This window comes from Hyperolius riggenbachi, chromosome 6, assembly GCF_040937935.1.
Source record: "Hyperolius riggenbachi isolate aHypRig1 chromosome 6, aHypRig1.pri, whole genome shotgun sequence".
In the NCBI taxonomy this organism is placed as follows: domain Eukaryota; kingdom Metazoa; phylum Chordata; class Amphibia; order Anura; family Hyperoliidae; genus Hyperolius; species Hyperolius riggenbachi.
This window is the reverse complement of record NC_090651.1, coordinates 356,519,264-356,533,592: the sequence shown is the minus strand read 5'-3', so window position 1 is coordinate 356,533,592 and position 14,329 is coordinate 356,519,264. Positions and strand designations below refer to the sequence as shown.

Here is a 14,329-nt window from a genome sequence, read left to right as displayed (position 1 = left end):
CAGGCGGGGGAGCGGCATGCACAAAGGAATTGACTGTCATTGGGTGTGAGTTGATTGGCCAGGCGGATTGCTTGCGTGTTGGAGATCGGGCGCATCTGTACACACGCCTGATTATTGACTGTTGCAGCCCGTTATCAGCCTCCTCTGCTGACTTTAGTCAAGCATGTGTATGAGGCTTTATAGTTACATGAGATTATTGAAAAACTATTTATAACATCGATAATATAAAATCATCCTGACAACTACTCTTCTGTTTACTCCAGCCTTCGCATCCCCATAAGTGGTGCATGTTCCACTGTCTTTAGTAGATTAGAACTAAGGTCACCCGGGAGTGGACACACTCACACACTCCAGACACACACGCACACCACACACGCACACCACACACGCACACCACACACACACACGCACAACCCACACACACGCACACCACACGCACCACCCACACCACGCACCACACGCACACCACACACACCACGCACCACCCACACCACGCACCACCCACACCACGCACCACCCACACCACGCACCACACGCACCACACACACCACACACACCACACACACCACACACACACACACACAACACACACCACACACACCACACTCACTCACTCACTTAGTTAGTACTTTACCACTTCACCTCCAAGGGTTTTTCCCCTTAAAAAACCTGAGCAATTTAACCTGTCAGCGCTCCTTCCATTCATTTGCGTATAATTTATTACTACTTATCACAACAAAACAATCTATATCTTGTTTTTTTTCGCCACCAATTAGGCTTTCTTTGGGGGTACTTTTAGTTAAGAATTATTTCATTCTAAATGTGTTTTAAAGAGAATCTGAAGCGAGTATAAAACTCGCTTATTCTCTTATATTCAGCAGGGACATGTGTGCCCCTGCTAAACCGCCGCTATCGCGCTGCACAACGGGGGTCCGTTACCCCCCAAATCCCCTCCGTCCTCGCCGGGGATCTCTTCCGCATTGAGGCAGGGCTAACGGCTATAGCCCTGCCTCATGCGCGTCTGTCAGCGCGTATCTCCGCCTCTCCCCGCCCCTTTAAGTCTTCCTTCACTGAGAGGGGCGGGGGAGAGGCGGCGATGCGCCGCTGATAGACGCGCTGTGAGGCAGGGCTGCAGCCGTTAGCCCTGCCTCTAGGAGCAGCAAAATCTACGACCAATTTGGTCGTTGATTTTGCAGGGGGGGAATTGGGGGGGTAAGTGACCCCCGTTGTGCGGCGGGATAGCGGCGGTTTAGCAGGGGCATGGAATATAAGAGAAGAAGCGAGTTTTTTACTCGCTTCAATGTCTCTTTAACAGGAAAAAAATGGAAAAAATTATTTTTCGGCCATTATAGCTTTAAAATAATACATGCTACTCTAATTAAAGCCCACACGTTTTATTTGCTATTTTGGGGGGGGGGGGGGGGGGGGGACTATTGGAGTGTGTGGGAGATAAGAGCTCAATTTAAAAAGTAAAAATAGGTCTTTTTATTTAAAAAAAAAAAAAAAAGTTTGGGGATGTAATTTTTGGCCACAAGATGTCCTCGCACATAACTTCCCTTTAGTATTACTATGCATAAGGGAAGTAATGCATGGACATGTAAGTATTGTGTTTTTGTAAATGAGGGTGCCGCCTAATAGACGACGGCGTTCATTCACACGGGGACTTAGAACAATGAATGGGAGCTGTGTTCCCATTCATTGATCTCCCAGCTAATGGTTGGAGGTGGTAATGATCGTCGGAGTGTGCAGGGGGGCCAGGCGGGAAGGGACGTAGTAGGTCCCTGCACGGAGTTACGGCATTTTGCAGGGACGTAGTTACTCGTCCCAAGAGAAGGGAAGTGGTTAAAAAAATGTAATTTTTAGTACTGTATACCCTAATATAGCAATCTGCCCCTTTATGCTCCTTTGACTCTCCTCCCTTGTGTTGTGTTCCAGGCCAGCAGTCTGCAGTATGAGATGTTACTGCTCACCGACTCCATCTCCAAGGAAGACGGCTGCTGGGAGCTCCGCCTCCGCTGTGGTAGGTGTTCCTCTACCTAGTTTTTGTAGGTAGACTTATTGGCCTCGATTATCTTACTCGAGACATTCTTGTGTACAAAACAGGGGGAAAAAAAGTAGGCAAGAAAAATATTATTTTTAAAGTCGTACCTTTAACGCAAACCTGATGTGTAAATAAACGGAGATAAAGCATGGTTTGCAATATATCTAATCACATAGAGTACTTTCCTGGAATCCCATAGCCTTACTATGGTTTCAAATGTTAAACATTTTGGTTTGACTATTTCAGGTGGATGATAGCAGTTTTTTTTTATGTAAATTCAGCTCCCATACTGACAAATCTTGACCTATTAGACTTATGTGCACTCCTAAGTTGATATTTTCACACTATATAAATACATTTTATTTTATTGTTATATTTATAGCAAGCAAGAAAATACTCAGGATAATTTCGACCTCTTTTTTAACCTACATTTTGGAACTCTTTCAGTTATGCAGAAAAGTTATTTTAAACGGAAGATAAAAAATGATCTTCTAGGAGAAAAAGTGAATTGCATAAGGGCCAATGTGTTTTATGGATAAGATGCTAAAACCTCCTCTGTGACAATATGGAGGAGAAAAATTTATTGAATTGGTACCTTTGTGAGGATATGTGAAGGTGCTGATAGAGGCTTATAGAGTTCAGTAACCTTCTTAATTGGCGTCTTAAAGTGAACCAAGTGAAAACACCTACCCTGCTCTCAGTTTCATTCTTCACTGCTCAGACTGCGTCTAATCAGACCTGATAAAATCCTTGACTGAGCATTCAGTCTGGCTTTGCTCAGGAATAATTATAGCTGAATCCGTGTTCTCTGGTGTCTTTTCAAGCCCAAGCCTGCCCCCTTGTGGCTCTGCTCAGGAATCCTTAGAGCTGAGTCATTATAGCAAAGCCAGACTGAATGCTCAGTCGGGGATTTTATCAGGGCTGATAACAAGCAGGCTGAGCAGTGAAGAATGAAACCGAGAGCAAGGTAGGTGTTTTCTCTAATGTTCCCACTGATCTATATGGTAAAATACATGAGGGTGCTTTGTCTCTGGTTCACTTTAAGCAGCCCTAATATGGAAGACAGAACCCTGTTACCACAAGCAGGTTGTCTCTATGGAGAACCAATGTCATCGTTGACTTCTACGTGATTACTCAAGTATTTGCCCATCTCAGTTCGGTCCTTCAGAGTTCATAGATCTTGAAGGTGATCTCTTTCTCCATAATAGCCCTCAGCCTCTTCCTGATGGCCGTCAATATTAAGACTCCGGTGGTGGTGGAGAACATCACCCTGATGTGTCTGAGAATCCTACAGAAACTCATTAAACCGCCAACTCCCACCAGCAAGAAGAATAAGGTAAAATTCCAAAGATCTGTCCTTGTGTGTTGATTACGGCTTTATCAAATTGTCCGAACGTGTTTGTCAGATTGTGTACACAGCCTCTCATCCCATGGTTTGTTTTTGCAGGATGTGCCCATAGAAACATTAACCACAGTGAAGCCGTACAGCAATGAGATACATGCCCAGGCCCAGCTGTGGCTCAAGAGGGACCCCAAAGCATCGTACGAGGCCTGGAAGAAATGTCTCCCAGCTAGAGGTAATGCCGTGTTTTCTATCTGGCCACAAAGATGTGTATGGCCAGTCTTCTCTGGTACCCCTAGAGGTGGGAACACGAGTCTCCTCCCAGGGGTTAGAAGGATTCAATATTCGGGGGTACTGCAATGCCGGTTGGTTTGAGGAAAACCCCACATGATCAGTGAGTGTCTATGTCTCAGGAACGTATGGCCCTATCGTGTCTGTTCTTTCTTAAAAGGTATCGACAATGGTGGAAAAACTCCCAGCAAAGCAGAGCTGAGACAGCTGTACCTGCAGGAGAAGTACACCTGGAAGTGGAAGCAATATTTGAGCAGGAAGGGCAAGAGGACCACACCACTGGACCTGAAACTAGGACACAACAACTGGCTGAGACAGGTGCCCATTGTTACTGCACAGCTCTCTGATTATTGTAGCTGAACTGATTTGAGTTTCATCAGAGTTCCCCCGAGGAAACGAAACAAAAATACTTGACTTGTATTGGCAGTAAAAGGCAGTGTGTTGTACTGCTCATGTAACTATGCTCCCCATTGTTGTATGCTTCTTGTACGTTGTACAGCGCTACGGAAAATGTTGGTGCTATATAAATAAAAAAATAAATCTTAACACTTTCCAATCCTATGTTGGACTATGTCCCGCATAGGCATAGAAAAAAAATGGCTGCTGCTAGGTGGCGCTTTTACAGCCTTCTATCAAGTCTGACATTGTGATCTCCACTTGCTCCATCCTCTGCCATTGCAGCATGTAATTTAAATATTAAAGCGGATCCGAGATGAAAAACGAACTATAACAAGTAACTTGTCTATATATCTTAGCTTAGCTGCAAACAGATTTAATAGAAAATTATTATTTCTTCCTGTGATACTACAGCAGTCATGTTGTTTGTAAACAGGCAGGCTTATCTGCACCATCAGCACTCAGACTGTGAAAAAACCTAATTCCCCCTCCTCCCTCATCCCCTCTGCTTCTGAAATCAATGGCTAGTAACACCTCCCCCTCCTCCTGCCCGGACTGAGCTCCCATAAGCCCTTGCTACTGTCTTAAAATGCCAAGGCACTCTGAAAAGCTGTGGGCGAGGCTTGTTTAGTTTATAGAGAATTGGAGTATTAAAACAAAAACAAAAAAGTATTTGGCTTGAGGAATGCCCTATAAACAATAGGAAAGGAACACAATTGTGCAATGAGTAAAAGTTCACCTCGGATCCACTTTAAGTGGGCCCAATCGGGCACGTCACTAGGGGCGCCGTTGCCGGCACGATGTCTCCTTACTTTCTCCCAACACTTAGGATCAAAGTGTTGGGAGAAAGTTGGAAACTTTGATTCCCTCCGGTACAATGATGCATCTTGCAATCACACTGACACGCCAGCAATGGGGCGGAGCTACGGTGTGCACACTGGAGCTTGCCCTGCCCCCTCTCCTTGATACAAGGTCGCCTCCTAGATCTGCTGCATCTCTCACTTGGGTCACCCATGTGTTATCCCTGCCCCGTCCCCCAGAAAAAGGAAGGGGGGCAACGGCATGGGTGCTTTAGAAATCTAAATTGGAAAGGGTTAATCGAGACTTCCTTTTCTCCTCCACCACTTGTCTGTCCATCACGCTGCGTCTCCCAATCACTCTGCTGCTACTCCTGACGTGACTCTCGTCAGGCTGGTCCAGTTGCCAGCCATTTGCGGAGCATGTGAATGGAAGTGTGCTGAGGTGTACACTACCCCGCTACAGCTGTCGTGGCTTCTGCCATCATTCTGTGCTATCCTCCACTATTATACCTCTCTTTATGGCCATGTGATGTTATTTATCAGCAATGAGGATTGATGAGAGACTATGGCAGGGGGCGGGGAACTGCAGAGCCTCGATGGTTGTAATAAAAAGAAAGTGACTATTCTGATTCCCCACAGCACGCTTCTCATCTGCACTCTGTATGTGGCAGGAAGAACAGGAGGAGTGACCTGAACATAACATATGATTTTCAATGTCATTTTGTGGTCAGAAATTCTTGTTTTGCACTTCCTGCAAGTTGCCTCTGTCACATGGTAATCTGTACACCGTGCATTGAGCGCACTCTCTGTCTTCATACGCAGGTGTTATTCACTCCAGCCACACAGGCCGCACGCCAGGCTGCCTGCACCATTGTCGAGGCGCTGGCAACCTTCCCGAGCCGCCGGCAGCAGGTGCTGGACCTTCTCACCAGGTGAGTCAATCCAGCGGGAGCGATAATTATATAGGGTTGTATTCTGTGCTTCTGTCGCTGTGTTCTCTTCACGAGAATATGTGAAAGTACAACACCATTAAAGAGAATCTGTACTCTAATATTCTTACCCTAAAAAGCATACCATTATATTCCTTATTTACTCCTGGGCCCCTCTGTGCTGTTTCTGCCACTCTCTGCTGCAATCCTGGCTTGTAATTAACAGTTTTAGGCAGTGTTTACAAACAAACTAACCAGCTTGTGATAGGCTCACATAAACAGAGTGTGTGAGTCATACAGAGTGTGCAGGGGGCCTGCAGAGGCTGTGTATCGCTTCTAACCAATCACAAGCAGCCCTGCACATTCCACACACTCAAGCTTTAGCCCGACAGACACGACAGAGGAAAGGGGATAAGATTTATTACAGAGACAGTGCAACTAGGAAAGGCTGCAGTAAGCCAGAGCACATTAGAACAGGCATAGGAACTTATAGGATAGAAGAAATAAGACTGAAAAATTTGTTACAGAGTCTCTTTAACCTCTTGAGGACCATGGTGGTAAACCCCCCCCCCCCTAGTGACCAGCCTAATTTTCCCTTAATTGGCCACTGCAGCTTTAAGGCCAAGCTGCAGAGCCGTATATCTCTGCACACAAGTGATCCCCCCCCCCTTTTCTCCCCACCAACAGAGCTCTCTGTTGGTGAGGTCTGATGGCCCCCCCTGTGTTTATTTTTTTTTTTTATAAATATTTGTTTTTGTTTTTTAAATATTTTTTGCCATTTTCTTTTTTTTTTCTTTCTAAATCCCCTCCCTCCCCCCAGCCGGCCAATCACGGCGATCGGCTGTCATAGGCTTCTGCCTATGAGAGCCGATCGCTCTCTTGTCCCCCAGAGGGACAGCCGTGTCACACGGCTGTCCCCAGTGCAGCGCTGCTGCTGATCGCATCGCTGCACATGTAAATATACGGCGGTTTCGCCGTGTACCAGTCTCCCGAGCGGCGCATCTCCGCCCACCAAGCGGGAGATGCCCGCGCAGCGTGCGCGCGATCTCCCGTAAACTGCTGCCCCAGGACTTTCCGCCAATTGGCGTTAGCTGGGGCTGCCGCCGCGGCCACGCCTACCGGCGTGACGCGGGCGGCAAGCGGTTAAAGAAAGGAAAAGAACGCCTAAAGTGAGAGGGACATGGAGACTGCCATATTTATTTCCTTTTAAGCAATACCAGTTGCTTGGCTGTCCTACTGATCCTCTGCCTCCAATACATTAAGCCATAGACTCTGCACAATCATATGCAGGTCAGATGTTTGTGACATTGTCACATCTGACAAGACTAGCTAGTCTTGTTTCTGGTATTGTTCAGACACCAATGCAGTCTGCAGCCAATTAGATATTGTTTAAAAGGAAATAAATATGGCAGCCTCCATATAATTCCTGCTTTAGGTTTTTGATTTTTATGCCCGACTGTTACACTTTATTGAAGAAGTTGGTGCTTCCCAAAAAGAGGCCATTTGTGATGCTGCAAGGCATGCTGGGAAGTGGTATGGATCAGCTGTTTACGGCTTCCTTTCTCATCACCTGACTTGTCTTGTCTCTCGCAGTTATTTGGATGAGCTGAGTGTGGCCGGTGAATGTGCGGCAGAATATCTCGCCCTGTATCAGAAGCTCATCAAACCCGCTCACTGGAAGGTGTACCTGGCCGCTCGAGGTGTCCTCCCCTACGTCGGGAACCTCATCACCAAGGTAACAGCCTTTCACTACCGCCCAGCAGTGCAGCGGTCTGTTTTTGGACCAGTGCAAGCATTGTCTGCAGAAGTGCCCACTTATCCTTTTTCTAGGAACTGAGCCGAGCTTACAGATGCAGCATCGATAATTGTTCTGCTTGTCTGTCTCGTAGGAGATTGCCCGCCTGCTGGCGCTGGAGGAGGCGACTCTCAGCACAGATCTGCAGCAGGGCTATGCCTTAAAGAGCCTCACCGGTAAGACTAAAGCTGTGTTAAAAAATACCCATTTGCTCTAAAACTGTCAGATGTCTTATTTCTAACAACGTGGTAGGCTCCTCTTTAGCATCGCTTCCCATCTTGACTATAAGGCCAGGATCACACTGACAGAAATAACATCCCGCTTATTGGAATTGAACAGAAGGGATCAGCATGGATATGAACCGGTTCTATGCAAAGCAATAGGATCCGTTCACATTAGTCTGGTCGGATCCGTTAGGTCAGTTCCGATGAGCGTTCCGCTCAAGTAGAGGAAGGTACAGGATGTTTGTTGATCGACCAGATGAAGTGGATGCCGACAGAATCAATCAGGTTTGGATTTACATCACGGGAGCCTATAGGCACAGATGTCCTGCTCCGCCCTCCATAGACCTACAAACCTCACCAAACTGCACCACAAGTGTGCTGTCTGTTCCAGCTGTCCCTTCTCCCTTCCCTTGCCCATCAGGTAGGTAGGTAGCTACAGGTGCTGCTTAGTATTAGGTAGCCAGAAGTACCCTTAATATTAAGTAGCTAGAGATGCCCCCAAGTATTAGGTAGCTAGGTGAACCTCAGTATTAAGTAGCTAGAGGTGCCCCTGACTGAAGGGAGAGCTCGTCTGTGGAATGTCTAGATTAGGCTGTGTAACCTCTCATTTACACTCTCATCTGGACTCTGCATAGGGAAGGAGGGAGGGTGGCACTCGAAAAGAGGAGTGAGCCGCCTTTTCATCATCAGGCGCCTGTAGGCACGTGCCAACAGTGCCTAATTATAAATCCGGCCCTGGAATCTATAGAATTTTGTGAGGATGGACAGTGTCCATACTGACTAGGCTAGGCTGCCACATTTTGCAAATTACTTACCTTCTGCCATCTATTCTGGTCCTCCGCTGATCCTGAATCCCCCGCTCGAGTTATTTTATGGAAGAAGTTCCAATATATAGGTTATAGCCCTATCAGACGCATATGGGGCTCCCATTGGTTTGCAACAGACCAATGGGATTCCCCTCTTCCTTGATAGGAATTTCATTGGTTCACTGAGTGGTGGACCAATGAGAACCTTCCCTGGGGCTTCCCGTTGGTCTTTTGCTTCTGGAGGGGCTTTGTCTTATATACTGGCAGTTCTTCTGAACACAGGGAACCAAGCAGGGGTGCCAGCAGTGGCGCGGGACCCGAATGAGCGGCAGCAGGTGAAGTGGACCAGTGTTGTCCCAAGTAAAACCAGTTGCACAAAAGAGAGTATGTGAACGAAGCAGCGGGCATGCGACGGAACCTTTGCTGATCTGCATTTAACACACCATTTTGCATCCATACAGTGTGAACCTGTTCTAAAACGGCAATGCTGATAGCGCCTTAAGTCTGCAAAACTGCACAAGTTCTTAAGCTGTAATGTTGATCCAGCCCCACCCATTGCCCTTTTCTCTTCACTCCCTGCATTCCTCTCGCCACCCTATTCTCTCCACCCTATGCCTTTTTCTCTCCTCCCTTTGCCCTCTTCTCTCCTCTCCTCCCTTTGCCTTCTTCTCTCCTCTCCTCCCTTTGCCCTCTTCTCTCCTCTCCTCCTCTTGCCCTCTTCTTTGCCCTCCCTTGCCCCCTTCTCTCCTCCCCTTGCCTTCGTCTCGTCCCCTTGCCGCCGCCTTTCCAGTCTGTGCCCTCTTTTCCCCTCCCCTTGCCCTATTCTCTCCTCCCTTTGCCCTTTTCTCTCCTCCCCTTGCCCTCATCTCTCTTCCCCTTGCCCTCATCTCTCTTCCCCTTGCCCTCATCTCTCTTCCCCTTGCCCTCATCTCTCTTCCCCTTGCCCTCATCTCTCTTCCCCTTGCCCTCATCTCTCTTCCCCTTGCCCTCGTCTCTCTTCCCCTTGCCCTCGTCTCTCTTCCCCTTGCCCTCGTCTCTCTTCCCCTTGCCCTCGTCTCTCTTCCCCTTGCCCTCGTCTCTCTTCCCCTTGCCCTCGTCTCTCTTCCCCTTGCCCTCGTCTCTCTTCCCCTTGCCCTCGTCTCTCTTCCCCTTGCCCTCGTCTCTCCTCTTCTCCTCCTGTGCCCTTTTCTCTCCTCCTCTTGCCCTCTTCTCTCCTTCCCTTGCCTTCTTCTCTCCACTCTGTTCCCTCTTCTCTCCACTCTGTTCCCTCTTCTCTCCACTCTTTTTCCTCTTCTCTCCACTCTTTTTCCTCTTTCCTCCACTTGCCTTCTTCTCTCTCCACTCTGTTCCTTCTTCTCTCCACCCTTGCCCTTTATGCTCTACCCTTGCCCTTTATGCTCTACCCTTGCCCTCTACTCTCCACCCCTGGCCTTTTCGACACCTCTTCCTTCTATGCCCCCCCCACCCCGCTGGAACCGGATGAGCTCTCACACCTGTGTCGACCACACTCTCTCTTACCCACTTTCCATTTTTCAGGTCTCTTGTCCTCATTTGTGGAAGTAGAGTCCATAAAGCGTCACTTCAAGAGCCGCCTGGTGGGCACCGTGCTGAACGGGTACCTGTGCCTCCGGAAGCTGGTGGTGCAACGAACCAAACTCATCGATGAGACTCAGGACATGTTACTAGAGATGCTGGAGGACATGACAACAGGTAACAGCCCCCTTCCTATCTTGTGCCCGCTCACATGCTGCAGTTCATGGCCTAAACAGATCACATGAAGTAAAGTCTGCATCTGACTTATGATGTTATTTGAGGAAGACTGACACAGTTACCATTACTGGCCTCAATCTTCTGCCTGAAACATGCAGTGCCACCATATGTTCTAAGTCATCGGCACCCAGGGGCCACTTAGATCATGTATCACTGCTCACCACTGACCCTGTAACCAAGTCCCTTGTAAAATATATTTCCATTGGCAATTTCTCTAGTTGGGGCAACTCGGCACATGCGCAGTCCGTCTGCCTGCCGGGAGTGCAAAGGGAGCACGCGCTCCTGGGCCATGCATGTGCAGTACACCCCGACTGGAAGAATTACCAGGGCAGCTAGCGTAGGATTCTGTATTAGCAGACGGCCTGACTGCACAGTATTCTGAATTTAGATACGTTTTCTGCGAGCTAGTTTTAATCAACATTGTTTCTGTCTTCCCTGTAGGCACAGAATCGGAAACCAAAGCTTTCATGGCCGTGTGTATTGAGACGGCCAAGCGATACAGTGTGGACGATTACAGGACGCCGGTCTTTATATTTGAGAGGTTGTGCAGCATTATATACCCGGTGAGTGTATGCGGGGGAGTGTACAGCAAAGTCTCCGGTATCCGGCACCGGAGGGCATCGCCTGATGCTAGATACATGTGCTTGCTGATTTCTTGAGTAACCGGCCTGAAAAAATACAACACAGCATAAAATACTTACCAAGCCTCTGGGCGGCTTCCTTCTACTCATCCTGTAGCTCATAGTGGTTTTCCGGTGTCCTCCGTGTGCGACTCCCAGAGGCCAAAAAGCCGCTAGGAGCGAACATGATTGCTAGAAGACGCCACCTAGAGGCTTAAGATTCTATGCCCTGCAAACTCCAGAAACCACTGGCCCCTTTTATCACCCTAAGGCATGCCGGTTAGTTGAGACTTCCGGTTGCTTTGGAATTGTGGATAACGGGGACTTTGCTGTACCTACGTTTCGTTTGTGTCTCTACATGAGCCATTGGCAGGCTGGGGTATTTCTCTGTAGGGGCCCCTTTTTTTACTGTTTCTTTTCCACTATCAGGAGGAGAACGAAGTGACAGAGTTCTTTGTGACGCTGGAGAAAGACCCCCAGCAAGAGGATTTCCTGCAGGGTCGTATGCCAGGGAACCCCTACAGCAGCAACGAGCCGGGCATCGGACCCTTAATGAGGGACATCAAGAACAAGATCTGCCAAGACTGTGACCTTGTGGCCTTGCTTGAGGATGACAGCGGCATGGAGGTGAGTGCAGAGTCCAGCCCATGCAGTGACCTATAGTACAATATATTCAATTATTCAGGAGACCCACTTTTACCGTTTTTATCCCAGTTTATAATGGTATCCCAATAGGTAGCCCCGCCCTCCAAATGATGTTTATTGCCCCCTCCCCCAGAGCATTCTGGGAGACTGGTTTGGAAACTCTTAAGAAAAGGCAGACACACATTGCAGAGAGCTTTTCAAACCGTTTTAGTTTTTAAAAACACGCTCCAACTGACTTGCATTAAAATCGCTGTAAAATTAATGCAAGTCAATAGGAGAGCGTTTTTAAAACCTAAAGTGGATGAAAAAGCGCTCTGCAGTGCGTCTCTGACCTAAATGAACAGGACTAAGCCCTCATTACTAGAGCAATTTGAAAAGTGCTACTGCATTGTATACAGTGGGATGCGAAAGTTTGGGCAACCTTGTTAATCATCATGATTTTCCTTTATAAATCGTTGGTTGTTACGATAAGAAGTCAGTTAACCACTTGTCGACTACCCCCCCCCCCCCCCCGCGCCGATGGGTGGCGGCAAGGGCTGGGCCCAAACTACCACAAAACGCCCATCGGCGGCGGGCGTGGTTATGCGGTGATCGCGTCACGCGGGATCAGCCGCCGGCAACAGGCTCCTGATCCTGCGGGTTACTGCACCAGGTGGCACCTGGTGCAGTAACCCGCCGTTATTAGCTGCTCGATCGCCGATACAAAGTGTATAATACACTTTGTAATATATACAAAGTGTATTATACAGGCTGCCTCCTGCCCTGGTGGTCCCAGTGATCGAGGGACCACCAGGGCAGGCTGCAGCCGCCCTAGTCTGCACTCAAACACACTGATCTGCCCTCTGATCGCCCACAGCACCCCTCAGATCCCCCTGCCCACCCCCTCAGACCCCTGTTTGCACCCAATCAACCCCCTAATCACTCCCTGTCACTATCTGTCAACACTATTTTTATGATTAGGTCCTAAACTGCCCCCTGGGGGCTCCTGATCACCCCCCCCCCACACTCTCAGATCCTCCCCAGACCCCCCCCCCCCCCCTGTACTGTATATGTCCATCCTCCGCCGTAATCACCTGTCAATTACCACCTGTCACTGCCACCTATCAGATCAGACCCTAACCTGCCTCTTACGGGCATCTGATCACCCACCAACACCATCTGATCGCCCGCAGACCCACCCTCAGATCCCCTCCAAAGTGCATTGTTTACATCTGTTCTGCCATCTAATCACCCACTGATCACCCATCAATCACCCCCTGTCACCACCTGTCACTGCTACCCATCAGATCAGACCCTTGGGCACCCAATCACCCGCCCACACCCTCAGAACGCCCTCAAACCCCAGCCCTGATCACCTCGCCAGTGCATTGCTTGCATCTATTTCCCCCTCTAATCACACCTTGAGACACCCATCAATCACCTCCTGTCACCACATGTCACCCCCTAGCACACCTACACATCAGATCAGGTGAATACTTTGGGAGGTCTTCTTTCCAAAATGTGGCCATTTGGGGGTATTTATACTATCCTGGAATTTTAGCACCTCATGAAACCTGACAGGTGCTCAGAAAAGTCAGAGATGCTTCAAAATGGGAAAATTCACTTTTGGCACCATAGTTTGTAAACGCTATAACTTTTACCCAAACCATTAAAGAGTAACTGTCAGGCTGCAGAAGCTAATTTAAACCTCTATTCTCCTGTGTTAAACAGTTTAGAAGGAAGCCCAAAAGCCATTAGTGAAGATTAAAATCTCAGTTACCTTTGATGTGTGCTTATCAGCAAGTCTGTTACAGACCCATAAGGACGCAAGCCGCATACTAAACTGCAAAGCATTCTGGGGCCCTCCCCTCGGCTGCTAATGAGACGTTACAGAAGCTTGTAATCAGTCCAGCGTGTAGCACTGATAAATCTCGGGGCAGAGTACTCTGCAAGAGTCAGCTATTGTTCCTAGCCACATGGCTCATTAATATTCACTGCACACTGTGTTGTTCAAGTAGGAGCTTATCTGTGATCAGGAAGCAGGCAGGACATGACGACACATTTGACAGAAAAACATGGAACCTGCCATGAGCTGTCAGGAGCATCTATCTCTGCATATACTATATACAAATTCTGTGAAATCCAAATGTGGACAGTGAAATGCATATGTAATGTAAGTACAGCCAATCTTTAGCTACTGATATATGTTTATTTTCTCTGAGACCTTATACCTAACAGCTCCTCTTTAAATATACACTGAATGTTTTTTTTTGTTTGTTTGTTTTTTTTTTTTATCAAAGACATGTAGCACAATAAATTTGGACAAAAATGTATACAGAAATGTTACTTTATTTGACAAATTTTATCACAGAAATAAAAAAAAATCATTTTTTTTTTTACAAAATTCATTTTTGATGAATATAATAAAAACTAAAAATCGCAGCAGCAATCAAATAGCACCAAAAGAAATCTGTATAAGTGACAAGAAAAGGAGGTAAAATTCATTTAGGTGGTAGGTTGTATGACCGGGCAATAAACCGTTAAAGCTACAGTGGTCTGAATGGGGAAAAAGGCCCTGGTCCTTAAGGGGTGAAAAGACTGTGGTCCTTAAAGTGGACCCAAATTAAAAATACAAGATTTCAGAAATAAAATCTATTTTCTAAATTATAATAATAAATAGCAGCCTTTTTT

General features: G+C 47.5%; 1 protein-coding gene across 16 annotated transcripts in view; it reads left to right on the top strand.

Annotated features, from left to right (window-relative positions):
- The window catches only part of UBR4 (ubiquitin protein ligase E3 component n-recognin 4), a 185,801-nt gene that overhangs the window by 120,803 nt on the left and 50,669 nt on the right, over positions 1 to 14,329 (top strand). For all 16 annotated transcript variants that reach the window (XM_068241725.1, XM_068241728.1, XM_068241727.1 and 13 more), the window contains 10 exons: positions 1,936 to 2,020; positions 3,250 to 3,377; positions 3,489 to 3,618; positions 3,835 to 3,992; positions 5,693 to 5,802; positions 7,393 to 7,534; positions 7,689 to 7,770; positions 10,161 to 10,334; positions 10,836 to 10,957; positions 11,444 to 11,641. In XM_068241725.1, coding sequence (XP_068097826.1) covers positions 1,936 to 2,020; positions 3,250 to 3,377; positions 3,489 to 3,618; positions 3,835 to 3,992; positions 5,693 to 5,802; positions 7,393 to 7,534; positions 7,689 to 7,770; positions 10,161 to 10,334; positions 10,836 to 10,957; positions 11,444 to 11,641 — 1,329 coding nt within the window. The remainder of the gene's footprint in view (positions 1 to 1,935; positions 2,021 to 3,249; positions 3,378 to 3,488; positions 3,619 to 3,834; positions 3,993 to 5,692; positions 5,803 to 7,392; positions 7,535 to 7,688; positions 7,771 to 10,160; positions 10,335 to 10,835; positions 10,958 to 11,443; positions 11,642 to 14,329) is intronic.